Genomic DNA, 20,357 nt, shown 5'->3' on the forward strand with positions numbered 1-20,357 from the left:
GCTCTTCCCCAAGCCTGTAGCGTTGTATGGGGTTGTTGTGACCCAAGTGCAGGACCCCCAGCACTTGGCCTTGTTGAACCTCATACAATTGGCCTCCGCCCATTGATCCAGCCTGTCCAGATCCCTCTGTACAGCCTTCCTACCCTCAAGCAGATCAACACTCCCGCCCAACCTGGTGTCATCTGCAAACTTACTGAGGGTGCATTCGATCCCCTCATCCAGATTATTGATATTAAACAGAACTGGCCCCAATACTGAGCCCTGAGGAACACCACTGGCCGCCAACTGGATTTAACTCGTTTCACCACAACTCTTTGGGCCCAGCCATCCAGCCAGTTTTTTTACCCAGAGAAGTGTACGCCCGTCCAGGCCATGGGCAGCCAGTTTCTCCAGGAAAATGCTGTAGGAAATGGTGTCAGAGGCTTTACTAAAGTCTAGGTAGACAACATCCACAGCCTTTCCCTCATCCACTAAGCGGGTCACCTTGTCATAGAAGGAGATCAAGTTAGTCAAGCAGATACGCAGTCCTATACAAGTCATTTAACCTTTCCCTGTCCTAGTTTACCCAGCTGAAAATGGTTCTTTGAAAACCATAATTTCCTCCATGAAGTGCTATTAAGCTTGTGGTAATGAAGAACAAAGTGCTCTGAAGGCCGTGAATGACATCGCTGAGGTAAGTGCAATGCACTACATGAGTCTGTGCGATTCAGCTGTCTCCCTGGATATTTTCCATTTAGAAAACACATAACCCTGAGAGATGAATTTCTTAGTAATCCCCACAAAAAGCTTCTCAGGACGGTCTGGCTCCTAATGGCCATCTGGACCAGCATAGATGACACATAACTGTTCCTGTATCACCTTAATCATCTGATCTCTCCTTTTGATCAGATTTTAGTGTCCTGAAAAAAAATCCCATAAATCTTCAGTTTGTTTGGATAATTTCTGACTGCTTACATATCAACTCAGATAATCTTTAGAGGACTGAAGAAGCTCCCGGCCTCTTCCAGGCTTGCTTTACACTTACCACCTGATCTGTCTTGCTTCTGTAAACCCTCTGCAGAGTGAATTTTGATTTGGGTGACTCTGCGTGGATAGCCGCAAAGAAGACTCCAACATGTCATTTTAGGCTTATCTGCCTTCAGCTCCCTGAAAAATCATGGGAAAAGCAATTGAAACAACGAACGTCAAGCAAACAACCAATCGTGGAAATTTGGCATTTTCAGAACATGAGATTTGTGCTCTTCCGTCATCTACCGTTTTGGAAGTTTGTGGTACAGAAATGACAGACTTAAGAAATAAAAATGGAGCAAAGCAAAGTAAACCAAATGTGTGTCATCCTTTGCATGGCAGCAAAAGTGGCAGAAAAAAACCTTTAAATCATGGAAAATAGTATCAAAGCAAGAAAAACATTCAGCACCTGATTATATGAAACACTAGTTTTGCCCTCACAGACAACCACTGGTTTCAAAGGAGATGGTCAAAGAAATAAACATTATCAACTATAACTGCAAGCACCAGTGCTCAGCATTCTGACCTAGAACTGGAGGCAACTATAAAAGCCAAACTAAAAGGTCAAAAGACCTAGCTGAATTGTCTACTACTTGGAGGTAACCACCTCCAGGGCCTAGTTCTGGGGTGATATAAGATAGCAAGTCAGGGATATTTAAGGGCAACCAGGCAACCATTTCCAAGGAGGTACAGTCAATGTGGGCAAGAGAAGATCTCATGTAGTGCAACCTACCTAAGTTTTGATGGCACATCTGTGAAGAGTCTCAGGATAAACTTTGTAATGATGCCAGGATGATATGTAGTTGGGATGAGGACATAGCGGCCTTGCTTAAGGATCCTCTTCAAGAACACAGTGCGTGTGTTGATGTACGGAGATGTGGCTACTCTCTCCTGCACAAACAGCTTGTGTAGTCGATAGCTTCTGTTATACTCAACCTACAGCCACAGACCAGTACAGGGATTAATGCAAGGATGGATAGACAAGCAGACAGGAAGGCGTAGATCTCATGTAGTGCAACCTACCTAAGTTTTGATGGCACATCTGTGAAGAGTCTCAGGATAAACTTTGTAATGATGCCAGGATGATATGTAGTTGGGATGAGGACATAGCGGCCTTGCTTAAGGATCCTCTTCAAGAACACAGTGCGTGTGTTGATGTACGGAGATGTGGCTACTCTCTCCTGCACAGTCAGCTTGTGTAGTCGATAGCTTCTGTTATCCTCCACCTACAGCCACAGAGCAGTACAGGGATTAATGCAAGGAGGGATAGCAGAGCCAACAGGCAGGATTTTCCCTGCACATCACACAACCTTTCACGCACAGAAAAGAAAATGTTCAATAAATGCAAATGGCTTTTCACCCACTGAAGCTGTGGCAGAGATGGTCCTGATGGGCAACCCAGTGCTCCAAGCGCTAGCCCACAAGGGCTTCCAACCAGTGTTGTTCTGCACTTCACTGCATCGGTATATACATGTACGCCCTTAAGTGGAGGTGAAAGTTTGGGACTGGCAAAGACATGCATCCACTAACAGAGACACGATGCTACTGCAGAGTTTTGAATACTTTCAGAGATGCATGCACACTCTAAGGACTCGACCTGCTGAGCTAAGATGTTTTCATTTTACTCAGTTTGCCCTGGGAGTGCAATTAAATTACTGTTTGGGATCCCTTTGGTTTCTTTTCACATATGCTCATTTCCTACTCACTGCTCCAGCTTTTGAAAACACTCTTTACTCTTTTTTCTACGTGGCAAAAGAAAAACTGCAGACTTTTCAAACTTATTCCCTTGGCTACATTTGCTGATGAAATGGAGGCAGAAGCCTCCAGTGAGAAGGAGAAAAAAACCCTCCATGTTTCAGCATTAATATTTTTTTTGTCTTCAAAGCTTGGGGTAGGAAAAGCACTTAAAATTCTTTTGCAATAGGGAAAAATGACTTATGTTCCTTTAGTTCAAATAGAGTTTGAATTGAACCAAATTCAATTTAGTTCAAAATAGTCTGTCTAATGTCAGCTCTGGTGACTGAGAGCAGTACACACGCAAAGCTCACGCTGAGAAGAGAGTGCCAGACCCCACCATGGTAATCATGCCTCTGTCTGCCAAAGATCTCATTGCCAGGATGAAGCAGGATGGCTGGACAAACTCTGAACCCGGAGGAGTGCAGATGCTGCCTACCTTGAGTATTTCAAAGCCAATTGGGATACTGTCTCCTTTCCCTTCTTTCTTGTATTTGCGGCGATCCTCCTGTTGTAATGAGACCAACACTTTGTCCTCAGTCTTCTTAACATCGAAGACATACTAGTAGAAGAGAAAAGAGGGTAAGCTGTTAGAAATGCCTTAGGATACTGAGGATAAAGCCATCACCAAGGAAGTATGTGGATACAAAGGAGGCAAATGAAAATACATCTCGGGCTGGGAGGAGAGTTCTCCATATAACAGACATTCCCAGCAATTCACAGCTGAAAATTAATGCTGATGATAAGGATCTTGAAACTAAAAGTATCAGAGACGCTGAAACAGGTAATTCACATAAAGGACAGCATGAGACAGTATTACAAAATATCTGTTGAGGCAGCAGCAGAGAACATCTCTGAAAGCAAAAGACAAAAGATTAAGGTTTTTTTAGGTGTATACATAAATCAGCATGTGCACCACACATTCCAATTTAAGCCAAAATTCTCTTGCCAGCACAGAGAGGAATATCATCAGTGGTTCAATCCCCTCTCCCTGCTCCTCCAAGAGCTGCTAAAAAGCAGATCTTCACTGAGCTTTGCTCTGAGGTAGGTACTGAGATTGCGTTGGTTACTGTTGTGGAACAGTCCCCTGTAATGACTTCACATCCCTCTGTGGTTACAGCTCTGCAGAATAAGGCACCATCCCATTTCTCACCCCTGACCCCCACTGTCTTGGGCAGTGTTACATCCCCATGGAGGAAACACCAACCTCTAGCAGAGTTGGCTGAAGCACAGCCGTGTTGGAAAGAAAATCAATACCTTCCCAAGCCTCTGGGCTTCATTAGTTGTTCACGGTATTCCTACAGAACTACTGCTTGCTATTCAGGGATGGCTGTTTTTTGGTATAAATTCAATGCTTCCTTGTACTCTTATTTGTGTGCTATATCAACATAGCGGCAGAAAATGCACAGGACCCTAAAGAGGGGTTGTAAAGAGCCTCTACAGAGAGAATCCAAAAAGCGAGATACAAGTATGCAGCAACACCTAGTAAGGCACATTTTAATTCTTGCCCTGTTGAACCATACGCAGTGTTACCTTGTCAGATAGCCTAGAGTGTCCAGGGCAAATGGAGGTGTGGAAGGGGAACTGTGAGAGTGCAAGAGAGTGCTCTCGGTCTGATGAGAGGTATGCAACTGTGACAATCTTGATGACATTTCAGCTGTCCATGGGTAACAATCGGGAAATCAGCAGGTGACTGTAGGAATATTTACACTTTGCTTAAATTCCCTTATTTTAAAGGGATGGAAATGTCACAATCCCTCTCTGTACAGATAAACTTCACAGGAGGCCTCAGCATCAGGCATTTCACTCAGGGAGAACAGACAGAGATTATGTCTTGACTATGGTAGTATGTGCCACAGTAATTTATAACGGCCCTAAGCTAACATAAATGCATTCCAGCGCTGCTATTAAGAGCCTTTTAATCAACTAACATAGAGATAACACTGGAATAAAAAGAACTTCCATTGCATCAGGCATTGTACTCAACTGTAACCGTGTGTATTTTATTCTCTGTGGCAGCGAAACACTTACAAATGAAACCCAGACAAGCACTTGGAATACATCCAGAATCATAAAGGGGAATATCTGAATAAAATTGCCCCCTGGAAATGAGGCACTGACAGAAGACAGAGCAGTGAAGAACTACTGCTCCATCTCCTCCTATACGGCAGGGTGGGAGTTCGAGATTCACTCTTAGTCTGAACAGCAAAGGCTGCACTTCTCCAATATCCTGCTATGAAAATTGAGGGGTACAGACAGAAACCTCTTATACAAGTGCAGAGAAGCAGACACAAGAACATCTTTAATTAATCTAAATAATGTGGTGAATTACAAAAGAACAGAAAGGTCAATTTTCAAAGTAATAACTAAAGCAGTAAGTGCCCAAATCTCATTGACAGTAATGGAAGTTTTATGCCTGAATTTGCATGCACTGGGATGAAAACGTACAACACTGAGAAGGGTGGGAAAGTGAGAAATGGAGTAAGAATGGATGAACAGATAAACGGAATAGCTTGAAAGTTACCAGGTAGGATGAGCCAAGGAAAATTCTGTATTGCTGATGAGAGGGTAAGCTTGGGGAAGATACTTTCATAATCTTAGATAAGTGCAAAGGGATACTAACTAAATACAGCAGGCCAAATCCTCGGGCTGTTTATGGGTGTCAAATAAATGGAGTTCTGTCATTAGAAAATCAAACTTGCTGCCTTTCTACAACTGGGAAACTGAAAGAAGTCCAGACAGGACTTCACTAATCCTGGTGTGTCTGACTCAACAGCCCCAAACATGATCAGTCCTAAACAAATACCTAAACTCTTCGGAGAGATTTCACAGAAATCACTGAAACATGCAGTGAACCAGCACACTCCCAGAGGACAGACACTGGCAGTGAGATTTCTGTCAGTCGCTGCCAACTCCTAAATAGGGTGGATACTTCAGAAGCCCTAGCTAAAGTGAATACACAAAATACAGGGATTCCCACCTGGGGATTCTGAAGGAAGGTGTCTCTGTTATCAAAGCATCCACCAGAGCGATTTAGCAGGGGCTCTGAATTCTTTGCCCAAGCCCCATACATCATTTTCTTCTCCCAGGTCTTGTGGATACTGAAGTAGGAGGTATTTACAATCCGGCAGATGTCCACATCAGTGAAATTCTTACACCAGTCCTCAAACGTCATCCTGTTCCATGGGACACCAGGATAGCAATGGTTATTTAAAAATAAACAGTGATACTCACGCAAAGAGCCAAAATAACACACACAATCTTCCAGTAATTTAAGAGGAGACATTGCTCAGCTCTCCAGAGGACAAACTGATTCCCTGGAAAGCTCTCCATGTGGAAATACTTGTGAAGTCACAATCACGCTATCTTAGAACTTAATCTAGAGAAGTATTACCTCAGTGGTTTTGGTCAGCTCTGGATTTGTTCTGTTGCAGCACCTAAGCCTAAAGGATAGGTTCTATCTACTAGGCTGGATTTGATAACACATATTTTGCAAAGGCAAAAGAGATTACCTGCAACCAAAACACTATCCACTCCTCATTGTTAAATCTGTCCCTGAGCATGACTCAATCCTCTGTACTCTGGACATAGCTTTTATTTAGCATCATCTCAATGCTATAGCCTGTGCCTGCTAAAGTGACAGACTGGACTGCAGAGCAGTTAAAAACCATTCACCTCCTCTAACAGCTTGGTATCTCTGAACTACCATCATGTCCTGGCTTATTAATGGCCCAGAACCAAACCCTACAGCTGGCTTCTAGTTGCCAATTCTGACAAAGCCAAGCAAACATTAGACTTTTCATATGAGCCCTACCAGCACACTTGATGCAATATCGATGATCTGCTGAAGAAGTTGCTGGATTGCCTGGGTGTATTTAAGCTTTAAGCAGAATCAAAATCACGAGAGTTCTAGACATTCTGTAGAGAACGAACACTTCTCATGCCCATGCTGGAAAACACCAACAACAATCAACGTTCCTTGGCTGCAATTGTATTTACAGATATCTCAGCCATGGCTGACCTAGAAGTCCTACACAGCAGTCAGTAAACAGGATTGACAGTGTGTTCAGTATCTGGCATTCTGTCATGTAAACCAGCACAGGTGGTGTCTTGGATTCTGAGTGAATGTCCTAAATATAGATAATAGATTTTGAGGGTGTTTGAAACTTATATTTACTACGAGTTACTAATTTTGTTGTAATAGTTTTTCATCAATTTTTTTTCTGTTCTTCTCTGTCATCCCTTGAGAATTTAAAAGAAACAGACTTTGTGCCAGGACTGCATAATCTTATCCATTTGGGGAAGTTGTTTTCGAAGCTGTTAAATAGCAGAATTAATGACAATTTCTCAGTGTAGCCAGTATCTCCCTTCACATGACTCCCACTCACCAGAACTCTCCATCATTCTCAAGAGTGAGGCCCAAGCTCTTACGTTCTGAGCTGCTGACTTTCTTCCACTCCTCAGAACTAAAAGGAAAAAAAAAAGAAGAAGAAAAAAGAACAACAAATATGATTAATAACTTAAATTGAATACGCTCACCTGGAAAAAAAAAAGCTGCAAGTAAAATTCTCTCATGGTCCCTTGTTATAAAGGTAACATCAGGGTACTGAAAGGACAAATGATATTCAGGAAGAAAGCGTGGGGCTTCCAGGAGGAGTTTTAAAACATTAATTGACTTGAAAGCTACTAAAAAAGAAAGAGGTGAATGGGAAATCAGCACAACTAGAGCAGAACCTTATTGATTTTCTTTGTCACACCCTCCCTTAGGACATTTAAACAGCTGGATTGGAAGGTCATATCAGATTGACTCTGTTCCCTGAAGGCCCTTCAAGAGAAACCTGGTTTTCCTCCTCAGGAGCTTATTGAACACTTCACTTAGACCAGAGTATTCTCTTTGTCTTTCAATCTCCTTAAATAAAACAGGCTGGAGATTTCCACAGAGAGCCTTTGAGAAGAAACTGGTGCAGCATGAGCCTAGTGTCCAGTTCCCAGAGTAACACTAGACTGCATAGACACTTCATTGCTGGCATTCACACATAACTTCCGTGCTCTGCATTGTCCTCTGGAGGCACCTGCCTCTTTCCACGGACTGCAGGGGAGCACAGGATCCTAAGTGCAAGCCATCTGATGCTTAACTCAAGACAACATGATAGAAGATAGTGTGAGCCCCTTCCCTAATGTGTTACATCAGACAAACAGAGCTGCAGTTGCTCGCTCCCTTTCCAAAAGTGCTGGGAGGATAAAGGTGAAGGTGCTTGGCAGGAGGGAAGGGAGGTTGCTTGCCACAACAGACATTTTCTTAACATACTTGGAAATTCTCAGTTTAATTCTGTTAGGCCAAAAACCATGGGCCAACCTCAGACTCCTCAGTGGTTCCACTGGAATGAGTGGCAGCTGTGCCAAGACAAGGGCCAGTGGGGAACCAAGAGGGCTTAAGTTAAACGAGACACAGTAGTTCTTCTGCACATTCTTTGCATTTCACCTGAACCAAACTCTTTGAAAGTGATAGATTTTTGCTAGCTGAAGTATGTAAGTGAAGAACTTAATATGCTGTTGTTAAGAACATTGAGTTATTAAATGCTAAGAGTGGCTGGTAAGCACAGTGTTGAACTTAACATCCCAGTTAAATGTTCTAAATGTGTAAGTTGCCAGTGATGGAATACATCCCCTCCAGCAATCATTTCTGTCTCTGTAGGGGTGACTGCTAAGCTCATGGCCTACATTAAAATTCATTAGAAAATAATTCAAGAAATCACAAATGTGGCAGTTTTACAGCATTTTTCACCATTCACTTAAATTATCTAAGAATAAAAGACTTATACCATCCCCAGCACCTAGCAATTACAGACGAGAAACTGAATCTCAAACTCAGTGGTGAAGCTGGCAACAAACCTCATATTCTTGACTTACCACCTTAATCGCAGGCTGTTTTTCTACTCATGGTCCAGTGTCCCAGAACAATGATGTATACAGTAAACCAAGGTCCAGGAAGCCATAACCTCCTGGCTCCTCCAGGATGTGTTGATTTGCTCAGAGAATGCTATACTTGGGAAGAGATGGCACGACGGTTCAGCCATCACTAAACATTGCAGACTGATGTTGTGTCTCAACAGTGTTTAACTAATGTCCAGTTGCCCTATCACAGTTTCATTCTTTGACACTGGATTTGCAGCACTTACTTGTCGCTCCAGGCACCGTTCCACTCTCTTTTTCCCCAGGGATTCCTCAGCCTGATCATGAATAGCTTTTCTGCCTTAAAAGAGAATATGAGCCTTTCTCCAAGGCGCAGCTTCCGAATTGCAGTCACTGAGTAGGCATGGCCAATGACAAGACCCATCGCTGTCTCCACTTCACTGGTACCACCAGAGGAAGCCTTCAGCACCACAAATGACAATTAAAAAAAAAACAACAACAAACTCACATCACTGAGGGACCCAACAGCTACGTGTTCAAGCGGCAGGACAGGCAAGGCTTATTTTCTTTCACAGAGCTATACGTTCCCTTCCCAAATGATTCGACTATGCAGGAGAACAGCAGCACTGGGGCTCAAAACTAGTGGCCCACTAGTCTGGTCTTTTGCATGACAGTGCCAGGCATGTCCTAGCAGAAGCCCAGAGCATAGAATACTTCCTGCTACAGCCATTCTGTCTCCTCTTGGCCTCAGAGAGTTAAAGACTGGGCTGATGGACCACCTTTATCAGCCCTTCCAAAATCTTGCCATTTTTACAAAATGGCTCTTCTGGGCATTGATGACTGTGCTCAGACATAGCACTGTCTGGTGGTGTCCTCAACTGGACACTTTGTAGGGCCTAAGGATTTGGCTGGTGAGTCCAATGCCTGTTTCTGTGTCGGGGTAAATTTGATACTGGCAGCAGGTAAAAATAGAGGGCAGAGGCAAGAAAACTTTCTAGCCATTTGTCAAACCTGTCCTGTACCTCACTCGTGACCTGGCAGGCCTCTCTTACGTGGCAACCAGCAGATCTGCAGCCTTTCTTAGGAACTGGGTTTGCTTCTCATAGACTTCACATAAGAAGCCTGGTTTCCAGCAGTGATGAGGCAGTAAATTGTCCTGCTGGATGACCTAGGCCTGATCAGATGCTGATCTAAGAATACATAAAAATTGCCAAGCTCTGAAAAAGACCACAATTTCACTTAATGCATCCAGATCAAAATCTCCTAGGTACACCTAAAACCAGAAAAGCGGTATCATATGAAGATGCTGGAGTTGCTTTGAATTACTGGCCTTTTACAAACCCAGTACAATGCTGCTTCTGAGCAACCCATACCAGGCAGGACAGTGGAAAAAGTAAAGCTGTGACGGTGCTATAACCCTTCTTCTGAGCGAGAAACAATCCAGATGGTAATGCCTCTGGATTTATCACACCCTCGCTGGAGCCAGCATGGGCATCTTTGCACTGAGCCTTATCCAGAGTCTCTCTCATCTATCTTGAGCTATAACCCATCGGGCCTTAAGACACTCGACTCCCTTGGACAGCAAGGAAGGAAGATTTGACTCAGTGCAGATCCTTGCATGTAAACTTGTAATAACCGAATTAAGAGCTCAATGATCAAGTAAGCCTTTGCTCTGGTGGAGAGAGAGGGACTTATCAGAGTTATGAAATGCACATCGTACTTTCTGATATTTTTACCCATTTCAAAATTTCTCTGGTCTAAACAGACAGGTTCCTTCCCCTAAGGCAGGTGTTGCACTGATACAACGGTGTTCAGTTCCCAAAAATAAGAAATTAGGAAAAAAAAAAGGCGGGGGGGGAAAGAGGAATTTGTACCAAATTGGAACTGGCAGATGGTCTGGCAACTGTGAGACTCTCGCCAAGACCTCTTTGCCTTTCTCTGACAACAGCTCCTAAAGAATCAGCTCATGTGTTACAGGAAGACCGGCTGACATTTCCAATGGGTTTGGGCTTTCTCCAATGTAACACTTTCACTTGCATTTTTCACAACTAAAAGCAAACAAGAGTCCTTGACAACATGGGAGTCTGTAACCTCTTCTGCTGCCTTTATTATCCTCCAGGCTTTTCTTACTGCTGGGCTGCCTTTCCCACCTCAATCTGAAGGCATTTATTTATTTATTTAAATGAGACATTTAAACATCTACTGTCTGTTCAAATTTCTAAATGGTGAAGGTCAGGGCTATTTTCTAATTCAAAGAATATCATGACGTGTTTGTAAGTCAGCAATGAAGCCACTTGAGTATTAAATATTCTATACCTAACAAGCCTCACTGTGTGCATAATACATCTATCAAAAAATGATAAATGCAGATGAGTCAAGCCAAACCAATAGGAACAGCCCCTGTGTAATCGATGTTTAGAAGCATCTGCATTTGACAGGCAGAAATATGATGCCAGGAAGAAGTGAAGGCATTACTCTCTAATTAATTGCTTTTTAAAATACAACTCCCTGTACTTAGCCTATCTCCTCACCAGATCCACGTTAAAAAACTGAACTGCCTTGGCATTTGGGAGCAACCTATCATCCCAGAGACAATGTTTACAAGAACAATTCACACCAGGAAGTCGGATCTGCCAGCCCCGTCTGAGCAAATCAGATGCAATTTTTTCTAAATAAAAATTAAGGCCTCGTCAAAAAGGTAAAACAAACACCAAAACCCTAGGATTTGTTTCTGAATTGTTGCCTGACATTGCTGGCAGGGACAGTTCAGGACTCCTGTTCTATCCCAGCTGAGTTCTCAGGTTCAAATTCGTCTCCCAGAAGGTACCACGTGTTCCTCTTTGGTACCACAGAACTGGTGCAGGGCAGTGCATGGCCAGGGCCAGCTAAACAGATAATGTTCTCAGGTTTCTCCAAACACGGCTGATTTTCTGTTATTCTAGACAACTGCACAACTACCATGATACTCGCAGGAATCTCTGAATGAACCAACACTTGTGGGTCCACCAGTTTATACTACAGGTATGAAATAGTTAAGTGCTACAGTAATATGATCATCATTTCATGGACGGGGAAATTAAAGCAAAGCATTTAAGTGATTTAACTAAGTCCACATAAGATTAGCCTTAACTAAGGTCTTAAATTGGAAGCAGTGGGCATGGGAGTAAGATGCTGAAGTGCACCTAGATACCAACCCTGCAACTTCTGAAGAATGATCCTTTTCCTGCAGGCTGCACTTTAAAAATAATTTAAAAGCAAACTTTTAGGAAATATTCAGGTGCCATGGCAGTTTGTTAACCCTCCACGTGCGGTAACAGCTTCAGACAAGGTGAGAATTTCAGTGCTACCCAGTCATGGCCTGACATTGCAGGCTTTGATAGAAGGCAAGTTAAACCTAGTTGTCACTGGTTTCCCTCCTACGGCAAGGGGCTGTGCAAGGCCCTTGTCTGCCCATGGCTTGTGAAGTATATAGCACTCTTTGGGAGCTGCTCCTCATCTGCCTTCTAGCACCTCAAGTGAATGGAGAGAAGTCAAGCTTCCACAGAAGGCAGCCCTGTATCATCTCTCCTCTACTGAATAAGGGAATTTCAGGGTCATGGCCTCCTAACATAGGCACCTGAGTTAGCTGCCTCACATCAGCCAGCGGAGGCAAGTTTTGCTGGTTAATTCTAATGGGTAGTCCTATTAACAAATAGTACTACCTGAATAACCAAGTGAGCTCAGCCCCTCAGCTCAGCGTCAGCGTTACACTGACAAGATGACTACATCATCACAACCAAAGTCAAGAAGTCTCAGTAGCTCAGTGACAGCAGAACTGTTTTCTATAAACAGATTTCCCTAAGAAATAAAGAAATCAAATGCTGCCATCTGGCCTGTAAATTAGGGCATTCTAGGTGGATTAACCTCAGGCCAACATGCAACTGTGACCATTCAGAAAGAATAGCATTTCAGATCCACAGTAAAGTGGCAACACAAACAGCTCTGTGGTTTTGTGATTGTATTTAGTGGCTCGTGGAGTTGTACTTGGCTGGCAGCACTGCCAACTTGCTAGCTTTTTCCATATGAAGCTTTTCCAAAGCATACAGATGAAGGTAATACTCAATATACTTATACTAATAATGGTATTTTTTCCAAATTTTTTTCACTGAAGTTAATTCTTAAAATCCAGCTCTCTATACATACCGTAATGGAACAGCTGATCAACCCGCCTCTTTTATGCACTTTCAGCAAGTCTTCAAACAGCTTCATCTGCTCAGAAATAACCTCACCATATTTGCCCTGTACCAAATCAATAGATTCTGCCACTGCTCCAGTGAAATCCACAATTGCATCTGCAGCGCTGCCTCCATCTAGGGCTTCATAAGATCCCGCCAGCCTGGAGGTAATACAGAACATTCTCAATCACCAAATGGCTGTTAGAAATGCTCTAATTTGGCTTGAATGTGGGTAACATATTTGTGTCTCACCAAGGAAAAACCAAAACAGAACAAACTAGCAGATTGAAGATAAACCTTTGCTGGGTTTCTAGGAAAGGAGTGTAATGATGCTTAAGTCTTTGGGCTGCTGAAGTAGAGTGCATTGCACTCTTTTATGATTCACCTCCGTGCAGATTGAAGGAGGAGTTTTCAATCTTTGTTAGGTTCTCTGCTAGCAGCAAACCTAAAACCTATGGAAAGTATGATAGAGCTGAAAGACAAAACAAACAGATGGATGGAAGGGAGAGCACTGAGGACTAAAAGGACAATGAACTAGCTCATACTTTGCATAAGCTTTCTCCAATAATGCACTCCAGAATTCATTTTTCACATTGGAATGGCAGTAGATCAACTTCCCATCCATCGTTGGCAGCAGATCATCAACAACCACCTCTGTCCATTCTCCAAAGCACCAGAAACGGAAACGGAAAATCCCAGCATATTTCTCTGGGCTTTTAGGGTCCCATTCTTGTTCATTAAAGTCTGGAATTACCTGAGAAACAATGCAAGAGAAAGTTCACCAAATGCACTGTGTTAAGATTCATTCAGAGGGCAGACTGCCCTGGAGCATGCACTACGCTGGTATTCAGCTTCATGAGAGGTTGACCTTAAATAGATGAAGCAGTGAAAAAAAGAGGGTGAATTTGGTCAAATATAGTCTCTCTTCAAAGAATCTATTAGGAAAGTAAAATTCAAATTGATCTGCAGAGAAAGACAAACAGAACCTATTGCACTCTCTGGCTTCGCTACATCTCTTCTTTGGTGCTCAATAGGACTGTGGAGTGGGGAGGTCTCATAACATGAAAAATTAACTTCTAAAGAAAGGGAAGATTTGAATTCAGAAAAATTGACCACTCATCAGAGACACATTAGTCCTAGAGGGAAAAACATTGGCTGATAGGCAGGGAAACAAACAAGGTTTATTACTCTTATTTCACGCACCATGCACACTGATCACCTACCTGCTGCCAGAGGGTCTTCCTCAGAGCCAAGCAGGAGCATGCAGCCACAAACCAGCAGTTCCCCAGTGTGCCTTGGTGTAAGTCATGGGAGCTGATTCCATTCACAAATAGGTGGGGGTCTTCACAGAGGTCCTAACAAAGCAAGCCAGGGATTACTGGAGACTCCACTCCAGAATCATAGAATCATTAAGGTGGGAAAAGACCTCCAAGATCATCAAGTCCAACCATCAACCCAACACCACCATGTCTCCTAAACCATGTCCCAGAGCACCACATCTACATGTTTTTTGAATACCTCCAGGGATGGTGACTCCACCACCTCTCTGATCAGCCTGTTCCAATGCTTGATCACTCTTTCAGTAAAGAATTTTTTCCCAATATCCAATCGAAACCTCCCTGATGCAACTTGAGGCCATTTCCTCTCATCCTATCGCTAGTTACTTGGGAGAAGAGACTAACACCCACCTCACTACAACCTCCTTTCAGGTAACTGAAAATGATCACAGCATCCTTCCAGCTATTCCTCTCCACACTTTTTCTACATCACGTTCCCATTGGAGTGTGGAGTTTCTGCACCAGGAAGTTCAAAAGCCCTCTGGCACTTTTGCCAGTATATTTGAAAGTCAGGGTACACAGGATTATTTAAGTTCTTACAAGTAGATCGTGTTGCCTTACCTAACACCGGGATTTGCCTCTTTTTTTTTTTTTTTTTTTTTTATCAGAGTTCCTAGTTCTGCCCTCAGCTGTGGGTGATCTTTGAGGACTATAATGAATTCAGCATTTTGAAGACTTACTTGGCATTGGGGGAGTTAATGAACTGAAAGTAACTGAAAGGAAAAAGGAGGAAGCATTACAGGGAAAGGCTTTGACCAAAGAAAAAAAAACAAACCATCAAGAAAAGCAGCAGGAAATTATGCTACTGACACTAGAACTCTTAAGCTCCTCTTCCTTCATTGCCACTCCCTTGGCTGACATACTGGAAACCCTCCTCCACCAACAGCTTGAGTTACTGCAATGACCCCTGCCACCCCAACACAGAGAATACACATCTGTGAAATACGCCTCTCATTTTCTGGGTCTCATCTTTCTCATTTAACCGACTCTCATTAGAACCACTCATTCCTCCTCTCCCATTGCTTTCCTGGCTCCATCTCCGTTTACATGCAGATCCTCACCAAAGCATAGTTGGCTTTTCCTGTGATGCCTCCCTGCTCCTCACTAGCTTGGCCCTTGCTGTGTCTTTACAGCCTGCAGACCAAGGCACTAAAAGGAGCACCTCTAAGTATCATTGAACATGGAAAAGCCACAGGGGTATATTTTGCAGCAGTATTGTGTTTGTTACCAAGAAATCCTTGGTAGATAATGTTCTGCTGAACAGATACATTATGTGGCCTCACAGTCCCAGAGAGAATCTCCCAAGCAACACTTAAAAAAACCAGTCTCATAATTTATATGAACATACTGGTTTCAACATACTTGATTGCTCATGAAGCTCTTGTGTGAATCATTGCTTTTCCTGACTGGTTGAGAGGATGGAAGAGCAGGCAGTGGTAAGAAATTCCAGTCTTTCACAGTATAAGAATAACCCTAAATTTCAACACTGTGGGAAGGAAATTACCTTATATCCAGGCATTAGAAATGCAGACTAAATAACTTCCTCTAACCTCAAAATGGCAGGAGACTCCAAATTTACTGCAGTTTTTCCAGTTTGTTATCAGCAGCAGAATAAGGAGCTGTGCTCCTTACCTCATGGATTCTCACTGTCCTTTGGTAATTTTAGATGATGATCCCAAAATACCAAGATTGCAATCCAAGCCTGGCTACAGATCACGGGCATGTCAAAACCTCTCAGTCTTCCCTTTGATGGGACTGTGACAAATCAGTGCCAGCTGAACTTATTTTCAGAGAAAAGAACCAGCTCAGTGCTGAGCTGAAAGCCTGTTTTCCTGGGCTGGTTTAGCAGATGGCAGCCCAGAGTCAGCTCATGGTATAGCAATGCATGGAGCTGCTGCTGTTTTCTTTAAGAAAATTATATTTTTGGTATAAGGTTTTTCTCATTAAATAACAATTGGTAGAAATTTTAAATGCCTCTTGGGAAACAAGTGACCAATCATTACATAATGCTGTTCTTCTGTCAGTATTTCTTACACATGTTTTCACTTAGAGAAATTTCAAAGCTTTTTAACAGACCTTAATGAAATCCTGAATAACAAAATGATGCCTATGAGGAAAACTGACCCTGTACAAGATACTCATCTGCATCACGGCCAGATTCATTCAATCTGCCTGGATGCTCTGATACAGAATGGCAGCAGGAACTTCAGGCTAGTACTTCAGCTGATCTAAACCAACTCAGTTGCCTGTTGCAGGGGTTGACATCAGTCGACTACTTGGCCTTCGTGGTGGTAGCACGCATTCCAAACCCAGCTTGGGTAGACTCAAGTTTTGTATCCCATTTCCATGCATCTCTGGCAGTAATAATTTCTACTTTGTTTTTTCCTTTCAATAGCATAATAAATAAAGGATAAATTGAGCCTTCAGGGTTAAAGTTATCCAAACTTTTCTGTTGCTAGAGGAAGCCAGAACTTTCACTGGTTTTGCAAGAAATTAAGCACTACCGTGTATTACGAATATCTTATTTGGTTTGCTTTGCTAAGAATAACCACCTTAAACTGTCATTTTTTTAATTGAAGTGTGTCTTGCATCTCGCACAGTCCTCAGAGAAAAAACACGAGAGCAGTATGTGTCCACTGCCAAAATTTATGGATGAGATTAGCATTTGCTGACCACTGGGGTCCAAAGCAAACATGGAACAGCAGAACTTAGAAACAGCACCTCCCTGTTTCCACCCTAGTCAGTAAATTCTTCAGGATCCTGCTTGAGAAACTTGAACTTATTAAACTGCCTAGGAGCCCTCAACTTCCGAGGCTAAAGAACAGTGTAAGAAAATGACATTAGCTCTGTTTCTCTTGTCATTAATTACAGCCATTATAACAGCTTCTCTGATGACTGTCACTGTGCGGCTCAGATGAGATGCACAGTAATACTCAGGTGCAAGCTAAAGCCAATTTCAGCTGTCTGCTCTTTTCTGGGCTTTTTGCTTTTCACCACTTATGCAGTATAGCAAATTCTAAGGAATACTTTTGAGATGGAATTAGCTATCTAAACCACAATTTGCCCAATACAGTTAGAAATGTGCTACTTAAATATATTATTCTGCAGTTCTTGTGAGGATCTTTAAGCATTTTTGGTTGCCCCAAGCATGTTAAAAAAAAAAACAAAACCAAAACACTTTTCCAATAATGGTCCAGCAGTGATAATTTAGGATAGTTGAGGACCAAGCCAACTACCGTCAGAGGAATTACAAGGAAGAGAGACTGTAAGATGTGGCCCAGGTGTTTCAGGAGACCTAATGCCTTCTTTCCCTTGCAACTAAGCATCTAAGCACTTGGGTTCTGAGTTCCACTAGAAGTACCTCCTTTGCAAACATAGCGGTTTAACCCTAATCCCTTTTCTCAGGATCAGCCTGTATCATCTGTGCTGTAAGAAAGAGAAATATCTTCACATTTCCAAGAAAAAGTTTAAAGGAGATTACTGGGTTTTATTATACATCATTAACGTAAAATACCCACGCCATTTCTGATACAACACTGCTAATAAAAGCAGTTGTTGTATTATTTATGCCCACAGGGAGCATTCCACCATCCAAGATGCAGAGCTCTTCCCCAGTTCTCCCCTTATGCATGTGCATAATAAAATAAACACCATCTGCAGAACTATAATTAGGCTGTACCGAGTCTGGAAGTGAGGTAAGAGGTTGCAGGGGCTCATAGTTTTGCTGAAAACCCTGATGCTCTTATTTTCATACCAGACTTCCATTTGCATGACAGAAGTCTATTTGTGTCACCTCCTATCCTTGCTGTACTTGTAGGCTTGAAATATCTGACATTTAATTTTACTCAGCCACTGATGCTGTGAGAAATATAGTGGCTCACAACCCTCTTTTTCTGATTTTAATTGGTTCATCTCTTTGTAACAGAGCAAGTAAATGAACTGGTTAATGAGGAGACTGGGAGAACACTGAGCAGCCTGGAAATGTGTGGGATCACAGGAAACAACAGTGGGAGAGACCGTGACAGATTAGTCAGTCCAAACACTTGCCTAGTGTCCAAATTGGCTATCCCTAACCTACTTGTGACTGAAGCTTCTCTAACCTGCATTTAACACAGCCCATGAGGGAAAGTCCACGTGCTTCCTCCACTGGTCAGCAAAGTAGTGCATTGCTGAGCTGCTCTACAAGCCCAAGACTTCGGTGAATGGAGAGAGCAGTCAGTTACCTTTCATTTCTACAGCAACCCCTCATATAATCTACAAACCTCTAGCAAGTCTCTCTTCTCTAGCCTTAATAACTGGTTCTTCATGTTTTGTATCACTGGTGAAGTGTGGTGCCCAAATCCAGACACTATGCTCCAAATGAGGCTTTAGCGGTGCTGAGCAGAGCTCAATGGCTCTTGCTTACTAAAGCTGGGGTGCCATTTTTCTTTTTCACCTGAACTTGACATATTTAACTTGTGTTCAGACTGTGATCCACCCCCTGATCCTATCTGATGGACTTGTTGCCTAGTCATTCTTTCTCCCTAACTGAGCCATGAAGTTGCTTAATACCAAAGCATTGTACTTGGTTGCATTGATGAAGTGATGCTGAATTCCATCCTATTTATTCCATGCCATTTTCCCCAAGACATCAAGATAAGTTTGAATTCTTAGCCCTGTCAACTGTCTTGCAGTCCTATCCCAGTCTGTGTCCTACAGCATTCCTGTACGTGTCTTTCTAGCCCCTCACCCAAGTCGTAATGAAAATACTGAAGAGTACCAGACTAAGGGAGATATCCGTAGGACTCCATCAGTACAACGCCAGCCTGAGAGTGCTCCAAGTCATTTATTTCATCAGTTATACATCCTCATTGCAGAAGTCTGAATTAATCCAAATTTTCATACTTTGGAGAGACATACCAGATACTGCCAATGTCCTATGAAAGTCAAACTATATCAGATCTACTGCTCCTCTCTTGGTCACGAGATCTGTCCCACCGTATGCTGGAAGGAAATCAAGCTGGCACATATTAGCGTATCTGACACAATATATTTTTATAATACAATCTACACCATCAGACTAACAGTCATCTGCTTAGGTCTGATAAATTACAGTCAGGAATTTCACTGAGATACAAAAATATTTGGACTGTAGTACAAATATGAAATATGGCAACTTAACTTTTCTTTGTTACAACATATCTTCCTTAGGAGATTTCAAAATAATGTGAACTATGGGAAACAACAGACACCCATTTCACTAGAGCTGTGAAATGGTTTGTGTGTTGCTCTGTCATGATTCCCAAGAAAAAAAACAACAACATGGGTTTTATTTCAGACCATAATCACCACAGAAAAGTACAGGAGATAACTGATTATGCATTAACTTCAGGTTGCTGTGGCTACTTTGAATCTTAGAGTAATTTAGCTGAAGAAAAAGTTCCCCTTCACTCTGAAGATGCATCTCTTGGCATAAATATTACCGATATCCATGAACTAAAAAATATGCATTATTGGTTATAAATAGTGAGAAAGACATTCAAAGGGTTAATTAATTAACTATGTGTCTTCACAGAAATTAACTGAAGCTGCACTGTAAAACATTATGAGAGATCTCTGATGTCTGCGAAAAGGGAAAGATTATTCACAGACTGCCCAGGGAGGTTGTGGAGTCTCCTTCCTGGAGATATTCAAAGACCGCCTGGACGATGTCCTGTGCAACCCGCTCTAGGTGAACCTGCTTTAGCAGGAGGGTTGGACTAGATGATCTCCCGAGGTCCCTTCCAACCCTTGCCATTCTGGGATTCTGTGATTTTTTTACTGGATTGGGGTCTGTCAGCTGGCTCAGGCAGGAAAACAGATTCAGGGAAAGGGAAGAAGAAAAAAAGCGATAATGATGTTTGCAACTAAGATTTTTCCAAAGGATTCAGTAGCATTTAGAGCTTACTTTCTTCATCAGCCTTTAAAGAACCCAGCCCTAACAAAAAATAATCTACCTCTGCTTGCACACAAGACCTACAGAGACAGGCACTTTCCTTGATTCTATTTACTGATCTACTTAAGCCAAGTACCCCATTCCCAAAAAAATTTTTAAAGCAGTTTGAATTGTGCCAGAGCTGAGAATTCTTTCCATTTTCTTCTCTTCTCCCATCCTCATATCATACTGAGTCAA

General features: G+C 42.5%; 1 protein-coding gene across 1 annotated transcript in view; it reads right to left on the bottom strand.

Moving 5' to 3' along the window:
• Window positions 1-20,357, bottom strand: part of CAPN6 (calpain 6) — a 54,543-nt gene that overhangs the window by 8,972 nt on the left and 25,214 nt on the right. The window contains exons 2-10 of the mRNA XM_035889069.1: window positions 14,093-14,224; window positions 13,415-13,623; window positions 12,838-13,030; window positions 8,922-9,115; window positions 7,131-7,208; window positions 5,723-5,918; window positions 3,182-3,304; window positions 1,742-1,944; window positions 1,025-1,146 (exon numbers count right to left, since the gene is read on the bottom strand). Coding sequence (XP_035744962.1) covers window positions 1,025-1,146; window positions 1,742-1,944; window positions 3,182-3,304; window positions 5,723-5,918; window positions 7,131-7,208; window positions 8,922-9,115; window positions 12,838-13,030; window positions 13,415-13,623; window positions 14,093-14,224 — 1,450 coding nt within the window. The remainder of the gene's footprint in view (window positions 1-1,024; window positions 1,147-1,741; window positions 1,945-3,181; window positions 3,305-5,722; window positions 5,919-7,130; window positions 7,209-8,921; window positions 9,116-12,837; window positions 13,031-13,414; window positions 13,624-14,092; window positions 14,225-20,357) is intronic.

The sequence above is a fragment of the Egretta garzetta genome, unplaced genomic scaffold (assembly GCF_000687185.1).
Source record: "Egretta garzetta isolate BGI_Z169 unplaced genomic scaffold, ASM68718v1 scaffold412, whole genome shotgun sequence".
NCBI lineage: Eukaryota > Metazoa > Chordata > Aves > Pelecaniformes > Ardeidae > Egretta > Egretta garzetta.